Source organism: Somniosus microcephalus, chromosome 8, assembly GCF_052327205.1.
Source record: "Somniosus microcephalus isolate GS21.2 chromosome 8, FLI_Smic_1.0, whole genome shotgun sequence".
Lineage (NCBI taxonomy): Eukaryota > Metazoa > Chordata > Chondrichthyes > Squaliformes > Somniosidae > Somniosus > Somniosus microcephalus.
This window is the reverse complement of record NC_140994.1, coordinates 262117112-262145098: the sequence shown is the minus strand read 5'-3', so window position 1 is coordinate 262145098 and position 27987 is coordinate 262117112. Positions and strand designations below refer to the sequence as shown.

At 49.5% G+C, this 27987-nt stretch overlaps 1 protein-coding gene across 1 annotated transcript in view; it reads right to left on the bottom strand.

The window, feature by feature from the left end:
- tnip1 (TNFAIP3 interacting protein 1) overlaps positions 1–27987 on the bottom strand; it is a 105782-nt gene that overhangs the window by 2870 nt on the left and 74925 nt on the right. The window contains exons 7-13 of the mRNA XM_085996201.1: positions 23764–23858; positions 21109–21247; positions 16350–16454; positions 15942–16007; positions 5869–6000; positions 2668–2796; positions 1713–1853 (exon numbers count right to left, since the gene is read on the bottom strand). Of these exons, the coding sequence (XP_085852327.1) occupies positions 1713–1853; positions 2668–2796; positions 5869–6000; positions 15942–16007; positions 16350–16454; positions 21109–21247; positions 23764–23858 (807 nt within the window). The remainder of the gene's footprint in view (positions 1–1712; positions 1854–2667; positions 2797–5868; positions 6001–15941; positions 16008–16349; positions 16455–21108; positions 21248–23763; positions 23859–27987) is intronic.

Sequence of the window (27987 nt, the reverse complement as noted above, 5' to 3'; positions counted from 1 at the left end):
TATGCCCCCTTGTTCTGGACTCCCCCCCCACCACCACCCCCCCCACCAGAGGAAATAGTTTCTCCCTATTTACCCCATCAAACCCTTTGATCATATTAAACACCTCGATTAGATCACCCCCTTGATCAGTTATACTCAAGGGAATACAAGCCTGGTCTCTACAACTTGAAAAAAGGCTGAGGGGTGACCTAATAGAAGTCCTTAAACTGATGAAAGGTTTTGATCGAGTGGATACAGAGAGAATGTTTCCACTTGTGGGGAAGAGCAACACTAGAGGCCATCAATATAAGAGAGTCACCAAGAAATCCAATAGGGAATTCAGAAGAAACGTCTTTACCCAGAGAGTGGTGAGAATGTGGAACTCGCTACCACAGGGAGTGGTTGAGGCGAATAGTATCGATGCATTTAAGGGGTGGCTGGACAAGCATATGAGGGAGAAGAGATGAGGAAGGATGGGATTGAGCATCCCTGATTTTAATCGCTCCAGCATTGGTGGCCGTGCCTTCTGTTGCCTGGGCCCTAAGCTCTGGAATTCCCCCCCTAAACCTCTCCGCCTCTCTACCTCTCTTTCCCCCTTTAAGACGCCCCTTAAAACCTACCTCTTTGACCAAGCTTTTGGTCACCTGTCCTAATTTATCTTTATGTGGCTCGGTGTCAAGTTTTTGTCTTATAATACTCCTGTGAAGCGCCTTGGGACGTTTTACTACGTTAAAGGTGCTATATAAATACAAGCTGCTGTTGCTCCTCCACAGTTCCCAGCTTCTCGCCATTTAGAAAATACTCTGATCTCTTTCTTAGGTCCAAAGTGGATGACCTCACACTTCCCCACATTGAACTCCATCTGCCACAGTTTCGCCCACTCACTTAATCTATCAATGTCCCTTTGCAACTTTCTGCTCCCGTCTCCACTCTTTACTGTGCCACCTAACTTGGTGTCATCAGCAAACTTGGATACACGGCTCTCTGTTCCTTCGTCCAAGTCATTTATTAATATAATGAAAAGCTGAGGCCCCAGCACAGATCCCCAAGAGACACCACTAGTCACATCCCGCCAATTGGAGTGCATATCCATTGTCCCTGCTCTCTGTCTCCTAAACAATTTCCTATCCATGTCAATAGGTTGCCTTCAATTCCATGTGCTCTCATTTTTGGTCAGAGGTAGGTTTTAAGCAGCATCTTAAAGGATGAGGTAGATAGAGCGAGCGCGAGGCAGAGAGAGCGCGCGCGAGGCAGAGAGAGCGCGCGCGAGGCAGAGAGAGCGCGCGCGAGGCAGAGAGAGCGCGCGCGAGGCAGAGAGAGCGCGCGCGAGGCAGAGAGAGCGCGCGCGAGGCAGAGAGAGCGAGCGCGAGACAGAGAGAGCGAGCGCGAGACAGAGAGAGCGAGCGCGAGACAGAGAGAGCGAGCGCGAGACAGAGAGAGCGAGCGCGAGACAGAGAGAGCGAGCGCGAGACAGAGAGAGCGAGCGCGAGACAGAGCGGCTTAGGGAGGGAATTCCAGAGCTTAGGGCCCAGGCAGCTGAAGGCACGGCCGTCAATGGTGGAGCGATTAAAATCAGCGATGTGCAAGAGGCCAGAATTGGAGAAGCGCAGAGATCTCGAGGGGTTGTAGGGCTGGAGGAGGTTACAGAGATAGGGAGGGGCGAGGCCATGGAGGGAAGTCCACAGCAATATCGAAAAAATATATAGAGGAACAAGAAAGGTTGCGAGAGAAACGGATCTCCTCACCTGCTGCTTGAGGACCTCGATCTGTGTCAGCAGCTCCGTTCTCCTTGCGCTCATACACGATTCCCCAGCATGGCTGAACAGAGGTGGCTGTGGAGTCGACGGCTGGAGGACAAGAGCTTCCTCCAATGCCTGTGTAGAGAGAACAACAGCTTCTGCTCAGAGGGTGAGAGTCAGTAACAGGCAGAACAGAACGGACTGACAACTGAAGGAGGGCCACGAACACCTCACTGCTGGTGATTCGGCAGAGACGGAGTCGGAGGGGGGCGGGCACGGAGACGGTGTCGGAGTGGGGCGGACACGGAGACGGCGGGGGGCGGGCACGGAGACGGCGGGGGGCGGGCACGGAGACGGCGGGGGGCGGGCACGGAGACGGGGGCGGAGTCGAAGGGGGGCGGGCATGGAGACGGAGACGAAGGAGGGAGAGGAATGGAGGAAAGGGGGGCAGAAACAGAGGGCCAATTATAACAGGACCGATCACTGCCCCATATTCAGAGCGGCCTACTCCGCACAAGCCAGGGATTGAGCCTGGGACTTTCCTGGCTACCTGGCCCTGCTCCTCACTGATTAATGTGTAATCAATCAGGAGGGCGAGTATCAGAGTTCTTTACGTGGATTTGTCTGTGGGTGTGGGAGGGGTTTAGAACACTAACTTCGCCACACCAGGTAACAGTTGCGTGGCGTTTTGCTTCGAAGGCAATTCTTTCCCAGATAAAACATTCCCGGGTCAGGAGGTTCATCGACTGGGGAAATGAGATAAAGAAGGACCAACGTCAGCAGCAGTCTGTCTGCGGAAGGCAGAGTCTGCCCAGAGATGGAGATGGGCCGAATGGCCTCCTCCCATGCTGCACAAGTCTATGACTCGATGAACTCAGCACAGACCGGGGATCGAATCTGGGAACTCCTGGGTCTGACGGGCGCAGAAGCACCTCGCAGGGTCACTGACCTTATTGAGTCGCTGAATTTCCTTCTCCTGATACTCCCTCTGCTTGGCGAGGGGCAGGAGCTGGTCCTGCAAGCACTGGTTCTTCTGCTTCAGTTCTTTAATCTCGGTTAAAAATCTTTCCTTCTCAGTCTGAGGGAGAGAGAGAGAGAGAGAGAAAAGTGGTGAAAGATTTTCAGGGGATTTCACAACTATCAAATTGCCTTTATCCAGCACATCTCTCTGGAACTTCCCAGAGTGAGTCCCACAAGGAAAATTACTTTGTAGTGTAGGGGTAGAAAGAAAGAAAGAGAAAGAAGAGAGACAGAGACATTGGCCCGATGGAAGTGCCGGTTTTCTGTATGCACTGCGCATTCGCGGGAAACCGGCACTTCCGATCCTCTGAACGAAGAGGTTCAGAGGTCGAACGCGTGCGCGGGGGAGGCTGCGCGTGCGCTTTGAACTTACGGTTTTGTTTTTTTTTTTTAAAATACAGGTTTCTCTGGGAGGGTAAGTCTTTAGAATTTAGAGATGTAAAAACCAGGCGTAAGGCCTGCTTTTTACAAGGTAAGTGGTCAATTAATTAAAATTAAAACATTTTTTCCACAGTTTTATTATTTTTAAATACTTTAAAGCAAGGTAAGTTTATTTTTAGCCCCATTAGAATATAAAATTATTTTTTTCAAAAATTTAAATTGTTTAAAATAGTTATTTAATGTAATTTATAGTTTATTTAAAAAGTGTGACTTTAAAAAAAAAAATTATTTGAAGGTTTACTGCTACTTTGGGGCCGTAGTATTTATAAGTTTAGACAGGTCTTCCTGTCAATCTTATGAATGGGCTTTTCCCTCCTCCGATTGGCTGCCCATGGCCCACGTGATCCCAGGGGACGCATCGCACTAACTACGTCCCTGGGACATGCCAGCACAGCGCGCCGCGAGTTGGAGCAGGCCCCGGAGCGGAATTCCACGGGGCCCTACAGCTCAACGGCCGGCGCGCAAGGTAAGTGCAGGTCGGAGGCTTGCACCCGTGGGAAGCCCCCGACCCGAATTTCTGGGCCATAGAATTTAGAAAAATAGGAGCAGGAGTCGGCCATTCGGCCCTTCGAGCCTGCTCTGCCATTCACTATGATCATGGCTGATCCTCTATCTCAATACCATATTCCCACTCTCTCCCCATACCCCTTGACGCCTTTTGTGTCTAGAAATCTATCTATCTCCTTCTTAAATATATTCAGTGACTTGGCCTCCACAGCCTTCTGTGGTACAGAATTCCACAGGTTCACCACCTTCTGAGTGAAGAAATTTCTCCTCATCTCAGTCCTAAATGTCCTACCCTGTATCCTGAGACTGTGACTCCTCGTTCTAGACCCCCCAGCCAGGGGAAACATCCTCCCTGCATCCAGTCTGTCTAGCCCTGTCAGAATTTTATACGTTTCAATGAGATCCCCTCTCATTCTTCTAAACTCTGGTGAATACAGGCCTAGTCAACCCAATCTCTCCTCATACGACAGTCCTGCCATCCCAGGAATCAGTCTGGTGAACCTTCGCTGCACTCCCTCTATGGCAAGTATATCCTTTCTTAGGTAAGGAGACCAAAACTGCACACAGTACTCCAGGTGTGGTCTTACCAAGGCCCTGTATAACTGCAGTAAGACATCCTTGCTCCTGTACTCAAATCCTCTTGCAATGAAGGCCAACATACCATTTGCCTTCCTAACTGTTTGCTGCCCCTGCATGTTTGCTTTCAGTGAATGGTGTACAAGGACACCCAGGTCCCTCTGTACATCAACATTTCCCAATCTAGCACCATTTAAATAATACTCTGCCTTTCTGTTTTTCCTACCGAAGTGGATAACTTCACATTTATCCACGTTATACTGCATCTGCCATGTATTTGCCCACTCACTCAACTTGTCTAAATCGCCTTGAAGCCTCTTTGCATCCTCCTCACAACTCACAATCCCACCTAGTTTCGTGTCATCAGCAAACTTGGAAATATTACATTTGGTTCCCTCATCCAAATCATTGATATATATTGTGAATAGCTGGGGCCCAAGCACTGATCCCTGCGGTACCCCACTAGTCACCACCTGCCACCCCGAAAAAGACCCATTTATTCCTACTCTCTGTTTCCTGTCTGTTAACCAATTTTCAATCCATGCCAGTATATTACCCCCAATCCCATGTGCTTTAATTTTGCACACTAATCTCTTGTGGGACTTTATCAAAGGCCTTCTGAAAATCCAAATACACCACATCCACTGGTTCTCCCTTATCTATTCTACCAGTTACATCCTCAAAAAACTCCAGTAGGTTTGTCAAACACAATTTCCCTTTCAGAAATCCATGTTGACTTTGTCTAATCCCGTTGATATTTTCTAAGTGTCCTGTTATCACATCCTTTATAATAGACTCTAGCATTTTCCCTACTACTGATGTTAGGCTAACCGGTCTGTAGTTCCCGGTTTTCTCTCTCCCTCCTTTTTTAAATAGTGGGGTTACATTTGCCACCCTCCAATCTGCAGGAACTGTTCCATAATCTATAGAATTTTGGAAGATGACAACCAATGCATCCACTATTTCCATGGCTACCTCTTTTAGTACTCTGGGATGCGGATTATCAGGCCCTGGGGATTTATTGGCTTTCAATTAATTTCTCCAGCACTATTTTTTTACTAATATTAATTTCCTTTAATTCCTCCTTCTCACTGGACTCTTGGTTCCCTAGCATTTCTGGGAAGTTATTTGTGTCCTTTACCGTGAAGGCAAAACCAAAGTATTTGTTTAATTGCTCTGCCATTTCCTTGTTCCTCATTATAAATTCTCCCACTTCTGACGACCTACATTTGTCTTCACTAATCTTTTTCTATTTACATACTTGTAGAAGCTTTTACAGGCAGAGAGCGCGTGGGAGGCAGAGCGCGCGCGGGAGGCAGAGAGCGCGCGGGAGGCAGAGGCAGAGAGAGAGAATGAGAGAACAACGAAAGAAACAAAGGACAGAAGGTGAGATCATTGATCTAGCGCCTGTGGTTCTGACAGACGTTATATAAATGCAAATCTTTCTGTTTTTTCCACCGGTGTCCCTGGGTAGACCAGTTGCAGCGAGTGTTTCTGAAGCTGCCTAGTTTGCAGGGCATGTCCTAGGCCCAGGCTTCACCCAGTGTTAGACGATTGTCCCGCCCCGCCCCCGCCCCCCCCCTGCCCCCGGCCCCTGAGCCCGTACCTCTCCATTGTCGATTTTGCTTTTGGCCAGCAGCAGTTTGCGGTCAAAGTCCCTCTGCTTCTCTTGGCGCCCACTCTCGCGCTCACTCAGCTCCTTCTGGGCTGCGGCGACTCGCTGCCGCAGATTCACGATCTGAATTAAAACAGAGAATATTTACACCTTCAGCAGGCCGTGGCACCTGGATTCAAACTTCACACGTGCCTCCCCTGGAATCCACGATATCTAAACACGAAATAAAAAGCCTGGGAATGACAGCGTAACACAAAGAATTCGACCCAACACAATCGTCGCTAAGCAAAAGGAAAAATATCTGTCATATTGGGCAGAAACAACAAAAACCCAAAGCAAACTCAATTGCTACTTGGCCCTAAACAGACAATACAACATGGCTGATTACCTGACCATGGTAAAGGATAGCAAACTGAGAAAAACTTTGACAATGTACAGACTTAGTGAACATAACCTGGCGATCGAAAAAGGTAGACACAGGCAGACCCGGCTACCAAGAGAGGACAGGATATGCTCTCACTGCAGTCAGGGAGTGGTGGAGACAGAGATGCACTTCCTCACAGCTTGTAGAAAATATCAGGGCATAAGGGAGAATTTCTACCCAAAATTCACAAAAATATGCCCGGAATTCAGAAATTTGAATGACGACCAAAAACTCCCATACCTACTAGGGGAAGAGAGAAATTGTGTAACACTAGCGGCACACTATGTTACAGCTTGCCACAAACAGAGGGACAACCACTAAATATAAGAGTACATATAAATTATATGAAAGTATATTTATACACTCAGGGATATATCTGTTTATACACTGTATGGATAGATCTGTATTTTTGTGAACAAACATGAATGTTTTTCGATGCTTTAGCAACATAAGATGTAACTTGTCATGCCAATAAAGCGATTTGAATTGAATTGAATGTATCAAGAGGGAAAAGGAAAAATTCGCAGGGCTGTGGGGAAAGAGCAGGGGGGAGTGGGACTAATTGGAGAGCTCGTTCAAAGAGCCGGCACAGGCACGATGGGCCGAATGGCCTCCGCCTGTGCTGTATCTTTCTCTGATTTGATGGGAAGTCTGAGGGAAGCTGGGAATCTCAAACTTAGAACATAATAGCATTGTACAGTACAGGAGGAGGCCATTCGGCCCATCGTGTCTGTGCCGGCTCTTTGAACGAGCTCTCCAATTAGTCCCACTCCCCCCTTGCTCTTTCCCCGTCGCTCTGCACATTTTTCCTTTTCAAGTATTTACCCAATTCCCTTTTGAAAGTTACTGTTGAATCTGCTTCCACCGCCCTTTCAGGCAGCACATTCCAGATCACAACAACTCGCTGCGTAAGAAGAATTCTCCCCATCTCTCCCCCTGGTTCTTTTGCCAATCACCTTAAATCTGTGCCCTCTGGTTACCGATCCTTCCACCACTGGAAACAGTTTCTCCTTATTTACTCGATCAAAACCCCTCAATGATTTTGAACACCTCTATTAAATCTCCGCTTAACCTTCTCTGCTCCGAGGAGAACTGCGTACAGTTCTGGTCACCACATTACAGGAAAGATGTGATTGCGCTGGAGAGGGTGCAGAGGAGATTTATGAGGATGTTGCCGGGGCTGGGGATTTTTAGCTATGAGGAAAGATTGGAGAGGCTGGGGTTGTTTTCTTTGGAACAGAGGAGGCTGAGGGGAGATTTAATTGAGGTGTATAAAATTATGAGGGGCTTCGATAGAGTGGATAGGAAGGACCGATTTCCCTTAGCAGAGAGGTCAATAACCAGGGGGCAGAGATTTAAAGTAATTGGTAGAAGGATTAGAGGGGAGTTGAGGAGAACTTTCTTCACCCAGAGGGTGGTGGGGGTCTGGAACTCACTGCCTGAAAGGGTGGGAGAGGCAGAAACCCTCATCACATTTAAAAAGTACTTGAATATGCACTTGAAGTGCTGAAACCTACAGGGCTACGGACCAAGAGTTGGAAAGTGGGATTAGGCTGGAGAGCTCTTTGTCGGCCGGCACGGACACGATGGGCCGAATGGCCTCCTTCTGTGCCGTAAATTTCTATGATTCTAACAACCCCAGCTTCTCCGGTCTCAACGCAATTGTCATATTCTGTGGAGGAAGAGAGGGGAGGAAGGAGGGAGCGAAACAGAGTAAGAGGACGTGTACTGATTTGAGCAATGTTCCCGGGGCCCAAATCTGGGCACAACCGGTAAAACTGTCAGTGGAGCTTTCCTTCTAAACACTGACATCTGGTGCAGGGCAGTGGAACTGAACTCCTAGAAACAACAGTCTCGGCGGCCATTGCAACAACAACTTGCATTTATAGAGCGCCTTTAATGTAGCAAAACATCCCGAGGTGCTTCACGGGAGCGATTATCAAACAAAATTTGACACCGAGCCACATAAGGAGGTATTCGGGCAGGTGACCAAAAGCTTGGTCAAAGAGGTCAGTTTTAAGCAGCGTCTTAAAGGAGGAGGGAGAGGGAGGAGGGAGAGAGAGAGAGAGGCAGACACGTTAAGGGAGGGAATTCCAGGGCTTAGGCAGCTGAAGGCACGGCCGCCAATGGCGGAGCGATTAAAATCAGGGGATGCGGAAGAGGCCAGAATCAGAGGAGCGCTGAGAATCTCGGGGGGGGGGGGGGGGGGGGGCGGTGGTTGTAGGGAGGAGGTTACAGAGATAGGGAGGGGAGCGAGGCCATGGAGGGATTTGAACACGAGGAGGAGAATGTTGAAATAAAAATCGAGGCGTTGCTGGACCGGGAGCCTGGGGCACTTCGGTATCCTAGCGCCGCCGTGTGTCAGTCTCATCCATGCATTATAGTTGGCGTGGGGCCTAACTTCGATTTTTTGTCTTAAAATGACTACCGAGAAGCCGAGTTGAAGGGCCGACCAGGGTCAATCAGGAAAATACCGGCAGGTGACAAGGAGCTGGTGATTTAAAAACCAGTTGACTGTAAATTAGCGTGCAAAACAATAATTAGATTGGTGGGTGGGGCGAGATTAGGAAACGGGAGCTACTCCAGCACAAGGGATTTTCCCCGTGGGACAAAACAGGTTCTCCGAGATACCAGAGCCTGATATTTAAAAAAATAATATTCTCGGGATGTGGGCGTCGCTGGCCAGGCCGGCATTTATTGCCCATCCCTAGTCGCCCTCGAGAAGGTGGTGGTGAGCCGCTTTCTTGAACCGCTGCAGTCCGTGTGGTGAAGGTGCTCCCACGGTGCTGTTAGGGAGGGAGTTCCAGGATTTTGACAGGCTGATGTGTGCGTGGCTTGGAGGTGGCGGTGTCCCCTTGCGTCTGCTGCCCTTGTCCTTCTCGGTGGTGGAGGATGCAGGTTAGGGATTAAAGTATTGCTCTTGCCATAAAAGCAATACGAGGTGCAACTATCATCGAACCCACGCTTCCTCCCACAGTCTGCTTCACACAAAAACCTTCTAAAATAGAACACTTAACGTCCACAGAAATGTCGCCCAATAGCGCAGGCCTGAGTACCGCGATCGGACACAGGCAGGAAGCGGAGGAGGGGCAGTGGTCGGGGGAAATTTTGTGCATTGAATTAGACTCCAATGCCCCGCCCCCTCCCCCCACTGGGGCTGTGATACTACATAGAGTGTCGGGGGTGGGGGGGGAGTCATGGGTTGCGGGGGCCGGTTGCCAAGGTGTCGAGTGCTTAGATTCACAGATGTACTCGTGTACAAACCCTCAGGACACTCGCACTATCCAAAAAAAACTCAACGTCACAGAATCACAGAAACCCCACAGTGCAGATACATACATAGATACATAGATACATAGAAGATAGGAGCAGGAGTAGGCCATTCGGCCCTTCGTGCCTGCTCCGCCATTCGATGAGATCATGGCTGATCCTTTAATTCAGTATCCCGTCCCCGCCTTCTCTCCGTAACCCTTAACCCCTTTTGCCCGTAGAAATATATCTAATTCCCTCTTAAATATATTTAATGAGCTGGCGTACACTGCCCTCTGTGGCAATGAGTTCCACAGGTTCACCACTCTCTGAGTGAAGAAATTCCCCCTCATCTCTGTCCTAAATGGTTTAGCCCTTATCCTTAAATTATGTCCTCTAGTTCTGTTCTCACCCGCCAAGGGAAACATTCCTTCTGCATCCAGTCTGTCTAGACCTGTCAGAATTTTATACACTTCTATGAGGTCCCCTCTCAATCTTCTAAACTCCAGTGTGTACATCCCTAAACTACATAGTCTCTCCTCATAGGTCATTCCCGCCATTCCTGGTATCAGCCTGGTGAATCGCCGCTGCACCCCCTCCATGGCAAGAACATCCTTCCTCAGATGAGGCGACCAAAACTGTACACAGTACTCAAGGTGTGGTCTCACCAGTGCCCTGTACAGCTGCAGCAAGGTATCCCTGTTCCTGTATTCTAACCCTTTTGCTATGAAGGCCAGCATACCGTTTGCCTTCTTGACCGCCTGTTGCACCTGCATGCTCGCCTTCAGTGACTGGTGTACAAGAACACCCAGGTCTCTCTGTACTTCCCCCTCTCCCAATCTATTGCCATTTAAATAATAATTTGCCCTCCCGTTCCTGCACCCAAGGTGGATAACTTCGCACTTGTCCACATTATAGTGCATCTGCCATTTATCCGCCCAATCGCCCAGTCTGTCCAAATCGCTCTGGAGCTTCCTGGTCTCTTCCTCTGAGCCCACCCCCCCTCCTAGTTTAGTGTCGTCTGCAAATTTGGAAATGCTGCATCCGACTCCCTGATCCAGGTCATTAATGTAAATTGTGAACAGCTGGGGGCCCAGGACAGATCCCTGTGGTACCCCACTTGTTACTGCCTGCCATTCAGAAAATGAGCCGTTTATTCCAACTCTCTGTTTTCTATCTGACAGCCAGTTCCCTATCCACGCCAATACTTTCCCCTTTATCCCATGAGCCTCAATTTTCCATGCTAATCTTTTATGTGGGACCTTATCGAAGGCCTTTTGGAAGTCCAGGTACACCACATCTACTGGCTCTCCCCCATCTATTCTACCAGTTACTCCCTCAAAAAATTCCAATAGATTAGTCAAGCACGATTTACCCTTTGTAAATCCATGTTGACTCTGTCCTGTCCTGTCCCCATTTGCTAAGTGCTCCGCTATTTCATCCTTAATGATGGACTCCAGCATTTTGCCCACAACTGATGTAAGGCTTACAGGTCTGTAATTACCTGCTTTTTCCCTACCCCCCTTTTTGAATAGTGGGGTAACGTTAGCTACCCTCCAATCCATCGGCACTGTTCCCGAGTCTAATGAATTCTGAAAAATCATCCTTAGTGCATCCGCTATCTCTAGGGCCACCTCCTTCAGTACCCTAGGATGCATGTTATCAGGCCCTGGGGATTTGTCCACCTTCAATCCCTTTAGCTTCCTTAACACCATATCCTTAGAGATATTGATTTGCGTCAGTTCCTCCTTTGCCAATGTCCCTATTTTTCCCGATATCCCAGGGAGGTTTTTTGTGTCTTCCTTCGTAAAGACTGACCCAAAGTATGCATTTAGTTGATCTGCCATTTCCTTATTTCCCATTATATATTCCCCCGTATCTGACTGCAATGGACCAACTTTGGTTTTCACCAGTCTTTTCCTTTTGATATATTTATAAAAGCTTTTGGAGTTAGTTTTTATATTTTCCGCCAGCTTGTTTTCGTAAGCTATTTTGCCCCTCTTGATCATGCCCTTTGCCCTCCTTTGCTCTATCTTAAACTGTTCCCAATCTTCCGCTCTGGCGCTTTTTTTGGCTATTTTATACGCCCTATCTTTGGATTTTATGCTGTCTCTAATTTCCCCTGTTATCCACGGTTGAGTCACCTTTTTAGATTTCCTTTTATGCCAGATTGGTATAAACAATTTTTGCAATTTTGTCATTCTATCTTTAAATGTTTGCCATTGTTTATCTACCTCCAGTCCTCCCAGGAATGTTGTCCAATCAGACCTACTCAGTTCCCGTCTCATGGCATCATAATTCCCCTTGTTTAAATTCAGGACCTTAGTCTCTGAGTCAATTTCTTCGCTCTCCATTTCGAGTGAGAAATCGATCATGTTATGATCGCTCTGACCCAAGGGTCCCCGTACAACAAGATTACTGATTAGTCCCTTCTCATTGCACAGTACCCAGTCCAATATAGCCTGTTCCCGAGTTGGTTCCTCGACATATTGATCCAGATAACCATCCCTTAAACACTCAAGGAATTCCTCCTCCTCATTATTTTTACTGATTAGGCTAGTCCAATCTATATGTAAGTTAAAGTCACCTATGATGACAGCTGTGCTCTTATTGCACGCTTCTCTAATTTCCCTCGTGATGCCCTCCCTAACCTCTATTTTACTATTTGGAGGCCTATATACCACTCCAGAGGCCATTTCGGCCCATCGAGCCTGCACCGACACATATCCCACCCGATTCCCCATAACCCCACGTATTTAATCCCCCCTAACACTAAGGGTCAATTTATCATAGCCAATCAACCTAACCCGCGCATCTTTGGACTGTGGGAGGAAACCGGAGCACCCGGAGGAAACCCACGCAAACACGGGGAGAATATGCAAACTCCACACAGACAGTCGCCCGAGGCCAGATTTGAACCCGGGTCCCTGGCGCTGTGAGGCGTCAAAACAACGCTGAGTCTGAAAGTAAAAATAAACAAAGGGGAGGATTGGAGCTAAAGCAAGAAGAGGTGACAGCAGGAGGCCCTTAAATCCCACTCCTCCACAGCCCATGGACACTCTCCCCTATCATGGACTCTACCCACCCATTTAATCTCCTCCCACAGCCCATGTACACTCACCCCTATCATGGACTCTACCCACCCATTTAATCTCCTCCCACAGCCCATGTACACTCACCCCTATCATGGACCCTACCCACCCATTTAATCCCCTTCCACAGCCCATGTACACTCTCCCCTATCATGGACTCTACCCACCCATTTAATCTCCTCCCACAGCCCATGTACGCTCTCCCCCATCACGGACTCTACCCACCCATTTAATCTCCTCCCACAGCCCATGTAAACTCTCCCCTATCATGGACTCTACCCACCCATTTAATCTCCTCCCACAGCCCATGTACACTCTCCCCTATCACGGACTCCACCCACCCATTTAATCTCCTCCCACAGCCCATGTACACTCTCCCCTATCACGGACTCTACCCACCCATTTAATCTCCTCCCACAGCCCATGTACACTCTCCCCACCCATTTAATCGCCTCCCACAGCCCACGGCCAATATCATTTAAAAAAGTTAACTGGTTATTATCAGCTTGCTGTTTGCGGGAGCTTGCTGTGCGCAAATTGGCTGCCACGTTTCCTACATTACAACAGTGACTTCACTTCAAAAAGTACTTCATTGGCTGTAAAGTGCTTTGTTACACCCGGTGGTCAAAAAAGGCACTGGAGAAATTCTCTACTGCAAGCCCACCGACTCCCACAGCTACCTCGAGCACACTTCCTCCCACCCCACATTCTGTAAGGACTGTAGAGGACTCTATCCCATTCTCCCAGTTTCTCCTCTCCGTCACATTGGTTCGGACATTGCCACCTTCCATACTAGTGCTTCCAATACGTCTTTCTTTTTCCTCAACCGAGGATTCCCCTCTACAGTGGTTAACTGGACTCTCGACCCTGTCTGTCTTATTTCCTGCACTTCCGCTCTCACCCCTTCCCCTCCCTCCCACCAAACACATCTTCCCCTCCCCTCTCCGCATTCTGAAGGGACCGCTCCCTCCGCGACACCCTGGTCCACTCCTCAATCACTGCAATACCCCTTCCCCCGACAGCTTCCCGTGCAAGCGCAGGAGATGCAACACCTGCCCTTTCACCTCCCCCCTTCCCACTGTTCAGGGCCCCAGACATTCCTTCCAGGTGAAACAGCGATTTACTTGTACTTCCTGCAATTTAGTATCCCGTATTCGCTGCTCACGATGCGGTCTCCTCTACACTGGGGAGACCAAACGCCGATTGGGCGACCGTTTTGCGGAACACCTCCGTTCAGTCCGTAAGGGTGACCCTGAGCTCCCGGTCGCCTGTCACTTTAATTCTCCGCTCCACTCCCACTCTGACCTCTCCGTCCGCGGCCTCTTACACTGTTCCAATGAAGCTCAGCGTAAGCTCGAGGAACAGCACCTCATCTTTCGATTAGGCACTTTACAGCCCTCTGGACTCAACATCGAGTTCAACAATTTCAGACCAGAACCTCGGCCCCTATTTTCTCGGACAGCAGGCGCTGGTAATGATGATTCTGTTGTTGCCATTTACTCCTCCTCTAGACCCGTCTTTTGTATCTTTAACTTGTCCCATTACCATCTCCTTTTGCCTTGCAACATCATCCCTTTTGTCTCTTAATCTCTCCTGCCTTCCGTCCTATCACAGACCTTCCCTTTTGTTCTTTCCTCCCCTCCCCCCTTTCCCCCCCCGCCGCACTTGCTTAAAAACCTGTTCTATCTCCAGCTTTTTCCAGTTCTGACGAAGGGTCATCGACCTGAAACGTTAACTCTGTTTCTCTCTCCACAGGTGCTGCCCTGACCTGTTGAGTATTTCCAACATTTTATGTTTATATTTCAGATTAGAAGAACCAGGGCAGCAGGTGCATGGGAACACCCACCACGTCCAAGTTCCCCTCCAGGTCACACACCATCCTGACTTGGAAATATATCGGACGTTCCTTCATCGTCGCTGGGTCAAAATCCTGGAACTCCCTCCCTAACAGCACTGTGGGAGTACCTTCACCACACGGACTGCAGCGGTTCAAGACGGCTCACCACCACCTTCTCAAGAGCAACTAGGGATGGACAATAAATGCTGACCAATTTGCACACAGCAAGCTCCCACAAACAGCAATGTGATAATGGCCAGATAATCTGCTTTTAGTGATGTTGATTGAGGGATAAATATTGGCCCCAGGACACCAGGGAGAACTCCCCCTGCTCTTCTTCAAAATAGTGGCCATGGGATCTTTTACGTCCACGCGAGACAGCAGATGGGGACTTGGTTTAATGTCTCATCTGAAAGACAGCACCTCCGACAGTGCAGCACTCCCTCAGTACTGAAATGGAGAGTCAGCCTGGATTTTTGTGCTCAAGTCCGTGGAGTGGGACTTGAACCCACAACCTTCTGACTCAGAGGCGAGAGAGCGAGCGAGAGAGCGCTGCCCACTGAGCCACGGCTCCCGTTTGGTAATCTCTCGTCCAAGTCAAGCACTTCCTTTCTTTCCAATCCCGCCAGCGAAGCACTTTAACTAGTCACAGTCAAATCTCAACTGGAAATAAATCCAAAACCAGCCACTTGCTGATCATCCCCACCCCCCCCCTCGCTCCATTTGCAGGATGTGTGAAAAAGGGATGGAAGGGTAATCAACGCTGCCTTGCCAATATCACCCGCATCCAGAGAACAAATAAAAGATTGATACACACACAAGGCGCCCATGTCAGATCGAGCTTGCCCGCGATATCGCCCACTGCTGGACTCCCAACATTCCCTTATCCGCACTCCTGTAACGTTTGGGCACCATGGATGAGGGATCAATAGAACGGAGGCCCACCAAGAGGCAGGGTCTTTAGGAGAGGAGCGAAGCAAGGAGAAGGAAGTTGGGGAGAAGAGAATGAATGGGAATGAAAACTCGGGAGTTCAATCAATCAACGGTTTGGGATATCGCGCACTGCTAACTCAGGATTGGAGGTACGACATTAAAACCACCAGACCTGGAGAAGGCAGCCGAGAAGCAGAGGTCATCGCTACGAGACTTTTCATAGAAGAATCATAGAATCCTACAGCACAGGAGGAGGCCATTCGGCCCATCGTGCCTGTGCCGGCTCTTTGAATGAGCTCTCCAATTAGTCTCACTCCTCCCTGCTCTTTCCCCAGAGCCCTGTGAATTTCTCCCCTTCAAGTATTTCTCCAATTCCCTTTTGAAAGTTACTGTTGAATCTGCTCCCACTGCCCTTTCAGGCAGCGCATTCCCGATCACAACAACTCTCCGCGTAAAAAAAAAAAAATTCTCCTCATCTCCCCCTCTGATTCTTTTGCCAGAGATTCTCGGAGGAATCGGGAGGTTTTACCTTTTGCTCGTACTGTTGCTTCATGCCCCGGAATTGCTGATCCCACTGTTTGTTCACTTCCAGCAGCTGGGAATTAAACGCAAACAATTATAAGCCAAAAATATGCCACATGAACTGACAAACGCAGCTCAAAAAGGCCCCATGACACACTGTGCTGAGGAGTTGCACCAAAATTGCCGTCGAATACAAGGCTCGTCATAACTTCAGCTGCAGGTAAAACCCAAATGCCATGACGGGTATTGTAGGCGTCAATCTACAACTGGGGCGAATTCAGAAACTAATGGAGGGCACTGTGACTGAAGAACACACGAAAATTATTTACCGGGGGGGGGGGGGGGCGGGGAGAAAAAGGAGAAAGAGCGGGGGAGGGGAGAGAGCAAGGGATGGGAGAACACTTTCAACACTTGCCTCTTTCCTCTGCACCTCCAAAGTTGCGACTTTCTTTTCCAATATCTCCGTCGAGTTTCTGTCAGCAGACTGTTGTTGCTGTTGTTGTTCTGTGGCTTTTGCACTCTGTAAAAATGGGGAAAAAATACAAGTAGAAATTAGCAATGTGTCCCATCCCCCTGGTCACAACTATCTGACTTAGGGGCAAAGCATTAAACACTGTAAAGCTCCCTCTACACTGTCCCATCAAACACTCCCAGGGCAGGTACAGCACGGGTTAGATACAGAGTAAAGCTTCCTCTACACTGTCCCATCAAACACTCCCAGGGCAGGTACAGCACGGGTTAGATACAGAGTAAAGCTCCCTCTACACTGTCCCATCAAACACTCCCAGGGCAGGTACAGCACGGGTTAGATACAGAGTAAAGCTTCCTCTACACTGTCCCATCAAACACTCCCGGGGCAGGTACAGCACGGGTTAGATACAGAGTACAGCTCCCTCTACACTGTCCCATCAAACACTCCTGGGGCAGGTACAGCACGGGTTAGATACAGAGTACAGCTCCCTCTACACTGTCCCATCAAACACTCCTGGGGCAGGTACAGCACGGGTTAGATACAGAGTAAAGCTCGCTCTATACTGTCCCATCAAACACTCCCAGGGCAGGTACAGCACGGGTTAGATACAGAGTAAAGCTCCCACTACACTGTCCCATCAAACACTCCCAGGGCAGGTACAGCACGGGTTAGATACAGAGTAAAGCTCCCTCTACACTGTCCCATCAAACACTCCCAGGGCAGGTACAGCACGGGTTAGATACAGAGTAAAGCTCCCTCTACACTGTCCCATCAAACACTCCCAGGGCAGGTACAGCATGGGTTAGATACAGAGTAAAGCTCCCTCTACACTGTCCCATCAAACACTCCCAGGGCAGGTACAGCACGGGTTAGATACAGAGTAAAGCTCCCTCTACACTGTCCCATCAAACACTCCCAGGGCAGGTACAGCACGGGTTAGATACAGAGTAAAGCTCCTTCTACACTGTCCCATCAAACACTCCTAGGGCAGGTACAGCACGGGTTAGATACAGAGTAAAGCTCCCTCTACTGTCCCATCAAACACTCCCAGGGCAGGTACAGCACGGGTTAGATACAGAGTAAAGCTCCCTCTACACTGTCCCATCAAACACTCCCAGGGCAGGTACAGCACGGGTTAGATACAGAGTAAAGCTCCCTCTACACTGTCCCATCAAACACTCCCAGGGCAGGTACAGCATGGGTTAGATACAGAGTAAAGCTCCCTCTACACTGTCCCATCAAACACTCCCAGGGCAGGTACAGCACGGGTTAGATACAGAGTAAAGCTCCCTCTACACTGTCCCATCAAACACTCCCAGGGCAGGTACAGCACGGGTTAGATACAGAGTAAAGCTCCTTCTACACTGTCCCATCAAACACTCCTGGGGCAGGTACAGCACGGGTTAGATACAGAGTAAAGCTCCCTCTACTGTCCCATCAAACACTCCCAGGGCAGGTACAGCACGGGTTAGATACAGAGTAAAGCTCCCTCTACACTGTCCCATCAAACACTCCCAGGGCAGGTACAGCACGGGTTAGATACAGAGTAAAGCTCCCTCTACACTGTCCCATCAAAGTGTCTCCACTAGTCCGATCACCATCTCGTCTGGTTTTGAATACCTCTTAATGTCTCTTCACTTCTTTTGTTCTCTCCCAGCCCTGCCTTTCGATCTAGTTCATTTCCTTTCCATTCCAGTTTTGAGAAAAGGTTTGACCCGAAACGTTGACTCTATTTTCTCTCCACGGATGTTGCCTGGCCTGCTGAGTTGTTCCAGCATTTTCTGTTGTTTTTTCAGAATACTGCACCCTCGTGCACAGTGCAATACCTTACTACTCCTACACTAGCCAATCTGTAGTCGGATTGTAGTTGCTAGTTTGGTGACAAATTCGATTGTAGTCGGGTGACTCGTGGGAAGATGATAAAACACTTTACACAAAGACCCTTACGACCAACAGACCGCTCCAGCAGCAGAGTGACTCTTCCTCTGATTCCTATCCCGAGACCTGAACACATATTCCAGGCCGACACTCCCGGTGCAGTACCTAGGGAGCGCTGCACTGTCGGAGGTCCCGTCTTTCGGATGAAACGTTAAACTGAGGCCCCGTCTGCCCTCTCGAGTGGATAACACAAGAACGTAAATAGGAGCAGGAGTCGGCCATATGTCCTCTCGAGCCTGCTCCGCCATTCAATAAGGTCACGGCTGATCTTCGACCTCAACCCCACTTTCCTGCCCTATCCCCATAGCCTTTGATTCCCCTAGTATCCAAAAATCTATCGATCTCTGTCTTGAATATACTCAACAACTGAGCCTCCACAGCCCTCTGGGGCAGAGAATTCCAAAGATTCACCACCCTCTGAGTGAAGACATTTCTCCTCATCTCAGTCCTAAATGGCCGACCCCTTATCCTGAGACTGTGACCCCTCCTAGTTCTAGACTCTCCAACCAGGGGGAAACAACCTCTCAGCATCTACCCTGTCAATCCCCATCAGAATCTTGTATGTTTCAATGAGATCACCTCTCATTCTTCTAAACTCTAGAGAATATCGCCATTCTACACAATCTCTCCTCGTAGGACAAGCCGCTCATCCCAGGGCTCAATCTGGTGAACCTTAAAGATCCCATGGCGCTATTTGGAAGGGATGGGGAGTTCTCCCCAGTGTTGTACGGTACCCTATTCTTATATATAGATTCAGAGTCATAACGGCCCAGAAGGAGGCCATTCGGCCCATCAAGTCCATGTCGGCTCTCTGTAGAGCAATCCAGTCAGTCCCACTCCCCCGCCCTATCCCCGTAGCCCTGCAAGTTTATTTCCCTCAAGTACCTATCCAGTCTCCCCTTGAAAACATTGAGTGTCTCCGCTTCCACCACTTCCGCCGGCAGCGAGTTCCAGGTCCTCACCACTCGCTGCGTAAAAAGGTTTTTCCTCACGTCCCCCCCCTGTATCTCTTGCCCAAAACCTTAAATCTGTGTCCCCTAGTCCTTGTACCATCAACTAGTGGGAACAGCCTTTCCCCGTCCAGCCTATCCAAACCCGTCATAATCTTGTACACCTCTATCAAATCACCCCTCAACCTCCTTTGCTCTAATGAAAACAAATCCAGCTTCTCCAGCCTGTGTTACTTATATGTAGGATTAGGATTTGGTTTAATCTCATATGATGAAAGTTTCTGGTTTCTTTTGACTTTATTGATAGCTTGATTTTTTGCCGTAGCTAGATATCATCAAATGGTTGAGGTTATCCATTCCCAGGGTGCTTTCTTGTTTAATGGGTCAGGGCACAATTTAGCCGACCGCGCGGTTTTGTTTTTGCCGATTGTGCAGGATGTGCGATTCATGCCCGTTGACTTAATTTTGTGGCCGCATTGTGAAACAAGATCGTCAAGACAGTCTTGAGATAGGAAGTGGGACAAGGGAGCTCAGGAAGATCAGGTGCATCCTAAGTGGCAAACAAGTTGGCATCTGGTGTTATTGTAGTTAAAAAGAAAGATAGACTTACATTTCTATAGCGCCTTTCGGAAAGGTGGCGGGATCACGCTGGAGGTGGCTAAAGTGGCGGAGGATGATCTATTGAATGTGGAGGCTGGCGGGGTGGAAGGCGAGGACAAGGGGGACCCTATCGTGGATCCGGGAGGAAGGGAAGGGGGTGAGGGCAGAAGTGCGGGAAATGGGACTGACAATGGTCAACCAAGGTGGAGGAGGAATCCTCGGTTGAGGAAAAAGGAAGACATATCGGAAGCACTGGTATGGAAGGTGGTATCGTCAGAACAGAGATGACGGAGACAGAGAAACTGGCTGAATGGAATCGAGTCCTTACAGGAAGAGGGATGGAAGGAAGTGTAGTAAAGGTAGCTGTGGGAGTCAGTGGGCTTAAAGTAGAGAATTTATACAGCGCCTTTTACGACCACAAGACGTCCCAAAGCACTTTATAGCCAATGAAGTACTTTTGAAGTGTAGTCACTGTTGTAATTTGGGAAACGCGGTAACGAATTTGTGCACAGCAAGATCCTACAAACAGCAATAATGACCAGATAGTTGTTTTTTTTTTTATAAAAGGGATGTCCAAATATCTGATTTCTGGGGGCTCCTGTTCACAGTAACACTCGTCATGCCCCAATGAATCAGCAAGGACAGTGTTCGTGAGAGGCAGCCTGTAAAGATCTTGAGCTTTCCTCAGCAAGTTCGAGAGAGAGTCAGGATCCAAAGGATTGACGCAGGTTACCTGTCTACCCAGTGGGAACGGGCAATATTTCCCTGTATGTCTAATGCTCAAAGTCATTGCGCGGGTCTGGACTTGGTCGAACCCAATAAAAGGCGTACATTGCAAACCATATTTGGTGTGGGATTCAAACTGTCCTGCAGTGTCCTGACCAATATTTATCCCTCAACCAACATCACTAAAAATAGATTATCTGGTCACTATCTCATTGCTCTTTGTGTGATCTTGCTGTACGCAAAATTGGCTGTCGTGTTTCCATATACTACACCAGTGGCCACACTTTAAAAAGTACTTCATTGGCTTTTGGGACATCCTGAAAGAGGCTATAGAAATGCAAATCCTCGCCTTTCCTCCCCCCCCCTCCCCCTACCATAGTATCATAGAATAGTACAGCACAGAAGGAGGCCATTCGGCCCATCAAGTCTGCCATAAAGAGGATATAAATGAGTGCGGGATATTCTGCGCCTCTGTCAGCGATAGTAACCTGTTGAAGCCCTGCTCCTTCCAGCAACAGGTCTGTCACCTCGCGTTTGGAGACAACCTCAAACCCAGGAACCTGCTGCACTTCCTCCCTCTTCTCCGTCCTCTCTGCAACCAGTTTCTTCAGCTTCAAATTCTCGTATCTGGGGGGGAGAGAGAATTAAAGACAGTTACATAAACCCATTCTTTACAGCAGACCGCAGAAAACTCTGAACAGGAAGGAAAGGGGGCTGGTCAAAAGAGGTAGATTTCCAGGAGACAGCTGAAGATTGGGAGGGAGGGGGAGGAAGGGTTTGGTGCTTTGAGGATGGGGCGGGGAAATCTTCAGACTGAGGGAACATATTGGCTTGAGGGGGTTAAGGGGGCACTAATGGTACACCAGAGTCATAGGCCTAGAAATTGGGTTGGGGCGCCAAAGTGGCGCAAAAGTCGGCGGAGCGCAGGGTTTAGCGCAGCGATCGGAGTGATACCGATCGCCAGAAATTCAGTTTCAGTGCCGCTCGAGGGACACGGGGCGAGGCTCGAGGCGCTCAGCGTCCCTCTTAGGGCGCTGAAACTGATTATCGCAGCGCAACGTGCCGCAGCGCCACATGCTGCGGCACGGCACACTGCGGTACTGCAGGCCTTCCTCCCACTGTTAAGGGGGAGGGGCCTGCAACAGCGCGAACCCCGATCGCGAGTGCCGGCAAATGAGCCCGGCACCAAGGAGAAGTGCCGGGCTCTCGGGAAACAGGCGGCAATGCCGCGGGGGGGGGGGGGGGTTAGGAGGCCGGGGACGGAGGTGCTGGCAGGCGGCCGCCGAAAAAGCGTCCGCCCCGCACCTCCACCTTAACTTGCGCCGCAGCCGGCACAGTAAGGCCCCGTGAACCGGGCGCGGGTAGCGAACGGCGCAACTGCGGCGTTCGCTACCAAATATCGCGAACGGGGCGCTGCGCACACCGATGACGTCATCAGTGGCGGCGCAGCGCAAATGCCTAACGCCACCATTAGCGCCCCTACTGAATATTGTCGCAGATGCAGCCAGTGGCGCTACAGCCACTGACTGCCTCTTTAGGCGCTACTCACCCAATTTCTCCCCCAGAGTCATAGGAGGCCCCCATTCGGCCCATCGAGTCCATGCCAGCTCTCTGTAGAGCAATCCAGTCAGTCCCATTCCCCCGCTCTATCCCCGTAGCCCTGCAAGTTTATTTCCCTCAAGTGCCTATCCAGTCTCCCCTTGAAAACATTGAGTGTCTCCGCTTCCACCACTTCCGTCGGCAGCGAGTTCCAGGTCATCACCACTCGCTGCGTAAAAAAGCTTTTCCTCACATCCCCCCTGTATCTCTTGCCCAAAACCTTAAATCTGTGTCCCCTAGTCCTTGTACCATCAACTAGTGGGAACAGCCTTTCCCCGTCTAGCCTATCCAAACCCGTCATAATCTTCTATCAAATCACCCCTCAACCTCCTTTGCTCTATTGAAAACAAATCCAGTTTTTCCAACCTGTCCTTGTAGCTAAGATCCCCCATCCCCGGAACCATTCTGGTAAATCTCCTCTGCACCCTCTCAAGGGCCTTTGCATCCTTCCCAAGTCAAAAGGGTGGAGTGTGCAAGCCGAGACAGGGCTGGCCATAGAGGTGTCAGTGGGCAGCACTCTCTCGCCACTGAGTCAGAAGGTCGTGGGTTCAAACCCCACTCCGGAGACTTGAGCACAAAATCTAGGCCGACATTCCAGAACAGTGCTGAGGGAGCGCTGCACTGTCGGAGGTGCCGTCTTTTAGATGAGACGTTAAACCGAGGCCTCGTCTGCCCTCTTGGGTGGATGTAAAAGATCCCAGGGCACTATTTGAAGACAGGGGAGTTCTCCCCGGTGTCTTTGGCCAATATTTATCCCTCAATCCAACGCCTGTTCTTCCTCAGGAGACTGAAGAAATTTGGAATGGCCCCCCAGATTCTCACCAACTTCTACCGGTGCACCATCGAGAGTATCCTGTCCGGCTGCATCACTACCTGGTATGGCAGCTGCACCGCCACAGACCGCAAGGCTCTACAGATGGTGGTGAAAGCTGCACAACATACTATAGGAATTAAACTACCTGTGGTCCAGGATATCTACCCTGAGAGGTGCCGGGGAAGGCCCTGAGAATCATCAAAGACGCGAGCCACCCCAGCCACAACCTCTTCGCCCTGCTCCCGTCCGGTAAGAGATACCGAAGCATACGGTCTCATACCAGCAGGTTCCGAAACAGCTTCTACCCCCAGGCCAGAAGACTCATGAACGTATAATTTATTATTTATTACTGTTGTTTTATTAATTATTACTGTATTTCTATTAGCATTTTATCATTGTTATGCCATATTTATTCCAATGTTGGGAGGACTCGTAAAAATCAACATTTCATTGTGCAGTACACACGTCTGCTGCATATATGACAAATAAATTGAATTCAATTGAATTCAATCAACATCACTAAAAACAGATTATCTGGTCATTTATCACATCGCCGATTGTGGGAGCTTGCTGTGCGCAAATTGGCTGCTGCTTTTCCCACATTACAACAGTGACCGCAATTCAAAAAGTACTTCATTGGCTGTGAAGCTTTGGGAGGTCCTAAGGTGGGGAAAGGCGCTATAGAAATGCAAGTTCTTTCTTTCTTCTAAAAGCAAGCCCACGAACGTACTTCATCTTCTCCATCATTTGATTCTTGAGATCCAGGTCATGGTCCAGCTTCTTCCGCAGATCTTCATTCTCGCTTTGTAACTGTTCGCAAAGAGTCTGAAATAAAAAGGAGAGAATCATGTACCCACAGAGGAGGTGTCGCAGCACGGACCCAGGCCGCTCGGACAAGCGAGCCTGCGCCGGTATTTTTCGCCGCACCCAGTTGAATCCCACCCTCCCGACCCTTCAATACTTTCCTCTTGTTTTTAATAGCAACCAATAACCCTTTTAAAAGAATTGATGAGCGATGCTTCAACAACAACTTGCATTTATCTAGCGCCTTTTGACGTAGTAAATCGTCCCAAGGCGTTTCACAGGAGCGATTATCAAACACAATTTGACTCCGAGCCACATGAGGAGATGTTAGGGGCAGGTGACCAAAAGCTTGGGCAAAGAGGTAGGTTTTAAGGAACGTCTGAAAGGAGGTAGCGAGGCGGAGAGGTTTCGGGAGGCAATTCCAGAGCTTAGGGCCCAGGCAGCGGAAAGCACGGCCGCCAATGGTGGAGCGATTAAAATCCACGATGCTCAAAAGGCCAGAAGTGTAGCAAAACAATCCACCTTCGAGCCAGCCTCTGAAAACTCTTTTTCTAACCTCCACCTTTAATTCTTAAATTGCTTGCCCTCAGCGGCATCTCATCAACCAGTAGAAGCGATCCCACACTATCTACATTCATAACCTGACCAGAGACTCCTTAACCTGTTCAGCACTACTAAATCTACGCTACGCCCTTCCTATTTGAGATCCATCTTGTAACGTGGGAGCTCACGACGCTTTATAAGAAAGGCTGTCCAGAATCCAGCGAGATCCCCGTTCTGTAAACAATGGGCTTCCCCGGGGATCCCCGCCATTGTCTGCCGTAACCAAGGTGGAGACTCCACTGAAACCCCAGAGAAACGCTAGTAACACTGTTTCTACGGCGGGTGAATCCCCCTCGGGGAAATGACACCCCCTCTCAGGAAAATGACCCCCGCCCGCGGAGATGACACCCCCCAAGCGTCGAGATACAAAACTAAGGATTCCATTTACTTTTCCCACATCCACCAAACAGACTGACTAGTGGGGTACCGCAGGGATCGGTCCTTGGACCCCAGCTATTCACAATATATATTAATGATCTAGACAAGGGAACTAGATGTAATATCTCCAAATTTGCCGACGACACAAAGCTGGGTGGGCGTGTGTGCCGTGAGGAGGATGCCGAGAAACTCCAGGATGATTTGGACAGGTTGGGTGATTGGGCAGAAGCATGGCAGATGCAATATAACGTGGATAAATGTGAGGTTATCCACTTTGGTGGCAAAAACAGGAAGGCAGATTATTATCTGAATGGCAATAGATTGGGAGAAGGGGAAGTGCAACGAGACCTGGGTGTCCTTGTGCACCAGTCGCTGAAGGTAAGCATGCAGGTGCAGCAGGCGGTTAAGAAGGCAAATGGTGTGTTGGCCTTCGTAGCGAGAGGGTTTGAGTACAGGAACAAGGATGTCTTGCTGCAGTTGTACAGGGCCTTGGTGAGACCACATCTTGAGTATTGTGTACAGTTTTGGTCGCCTTATCTGAGGAAGGATGTTCTTGCCATGGAAGGAGTTCAGCGAAGATTTACCAGGCTGATACCTAGGATGGCAGGAATGACGTACGACGAGAGATTGGGTCGATTGGGCTTGTACTCGCTGGAGTTTAGAAGAATGAGAGGGGATCTCATTGAAACTTTTAAAATTCTAACGGGACTAGACAGACTAGATGCAGGAAGGATGTTCCCGATGGTCGGGGAGTCCAGAACCAGGGGTCACAGTCTAAGGATAAGGGGTAAGCCATTTAGGACAGAGATGAGGAGGAATTTCTTCACCCAGAGAGTGGTGAACCTGTGGAATTCTCTACCACAGAAGGCAGTTGAGGCCAATTCATTAAATATATTCAAGAAGGAGTTGGATATATTTCTTAAGGCTAAAGGGATCAAGGGGTATGGGGAGAAAGCAGGGACAGGGTACTGAGTTTGGATGATCAGCCATGATCTCATTGAATGGCGGAGCAGGCTCGAGGGCCTACTCCTGCTCCTATCTTCTATGTTTCTATGATCAACTTGGATTGCTAAAAACGAACAATAGTGTACCCAATGTCCCATCCCCACCCCCCCCGTGGGTATTGCCTGGCCCCATTCCCTCCCCTCCCACTCAGTGTCAGCTGTGGCTCAGTGGGCAGCACCCTCGCCTCTGAGTCAGAAGGTTGTGGGTTCAAGTCCCACTCCAGAGACTTGAGCACAAAAATCCAGGCCGACACTCCAGTGCAGTGCTGAGGGAGTGCTGCACTGTCGGAGGTGCTGCCTTTCGGATGAGACGTTAAACCGAGGCCCCGTCTGCTCTCTCAGGTGGACGTAATAGATCCCATGGCCACTATTTTGAAGAGGAGCAGGGGAGGTGTCCCCGGTGTCCTGGGGCCAATATTTATCCCTCAATCATCATAACAAACACAGATTATCTGGGTCATTGTCACATTGCTGTTTGTGGGAGCTTGCTGTGCGCAAATTGGCTGCCGCATTTCACACATTATAACAGTGACCGCACTTTATTGGCTGTAAAGCGCTTTGAGACGTCTGGTGGTCGTGAAATGCGCTGTAGAAATGCAAGCCTTTCTTTTCCTCTCCTCTCTCTCCCCCTCCCTCATTCCCTGTGGATATTGCCTAGCCCCATCCCATCAGAAACTGTTTTGAGACGAGGGAGTTATTACTGCCCCATCCCACCATGAAGCAGTATCAACACACAACACTGAAGGAAAAGGCCAGTTGGCCCATCAAGCCTGGCCCCACACAACACGACGGCTGGACCATCATGTCTGGACACTCCATCCGTCCCTCCCTCCCCTACATGGTGGTGGAGCTTTGAAACACAGACTGTTAAAAAACTCGGTGCCATTACACAGCAAATCACTTCCCTGTCCCCAGCGATGATAATTCTCATCAAATCTAACGAAGGTAAAAATACCTGGGTTGTTCCATAACTCAAACCTGGAGTCCATAACACAGAATCTGTAGTTACCCAAGAGTAGAGGTGACAGATTATCACGTTGTTAGCTTTGGAACTGGATGGTGTCACTGACCTCTGGGGCCTGGCATCACATCTGTCCAAGGCTGATGGGATGAGTAGCTCTCACTGCTGGTCGCTAGGGGCCAATGGCAAATGGGTTTGGGACACATCAAATCATTACTGAATGAGAGAGTTTAATTAACCCGTGCTGTACCTGCCCTGGGAGTGTTTGATGGGACAGTGTAGTGGGAGCTTTACTCTGTATCTAACCTGTGCTGTACCTGCCCTGGGAGTGTTTGATGGGACAGTGTAGAGGGAGCTTTACTCTGTATCTAACCCGTGCTGTACCTGCCCTGGGAGTGTTTGATGGGACAGTGTAGTGGGAGCTTTACTCTGTATCTAACCAGTGCTGTACCTGCCCTGGGAGTGTTTGATGGGACAGTGTAGAGGGAGCTTTACTCTGTATCTAACCCGTGCTGTACCTGCCCTGGGAGTGTTTGATGGGACAGTGTAGAGGGAGCTTTACTCTGTATCTAACCAGTGCTGTACCTGCCCTGGGAGTGTTTGATGGGACAGTGTAGAGGGAGCTTTACTCTGTATCTAACCCGTGCTGTACCTGCCCTGGGAGTGTTTGATGGGGACAGTGTAGAGGGAGCTTTACTCTGTATCTAACCCGTGCTGTACCTGCCCTGGGAGTGCTTGATGGGACAGTGTAGAGGGAGCTTTACTCTGTATCTAACCCGTGCTGTACCTGCCCTGGGAGTGTTTGATGGGACAGTGTAGAGGGAGCTTTACTCTGTATCTAACCCGTGCTGTACCTGCCCTGGGAGTGCTTGATGGGACAGTGTAGAGGGAGCTTTACTCTGTATCTAACCCGTGCTGTACCTGCCCTGGGAGTGCTTGATGGGACAGTGTAGAGGGAGCTTTACTCTGTATCTAACCCGTGCTGTACCTGCCCTGGGAGTGTTTGATGGGACAGTGTAGAGGGAGCTTTACTCTGTATCTAACCCGTGCTGTACCTGCCCTGGGAGTGTTTGATGGGACAGTGTAGTGGGAGCTTTACTCTGTATCTAACCCGTGCTGTACCTGCCCTGGGAGTGTTTGATGGGACAGTGTAGAGGGAGCTTTACTCTGTATCTAACCCGTGCTGTACCTGCCCTGGGAGTGT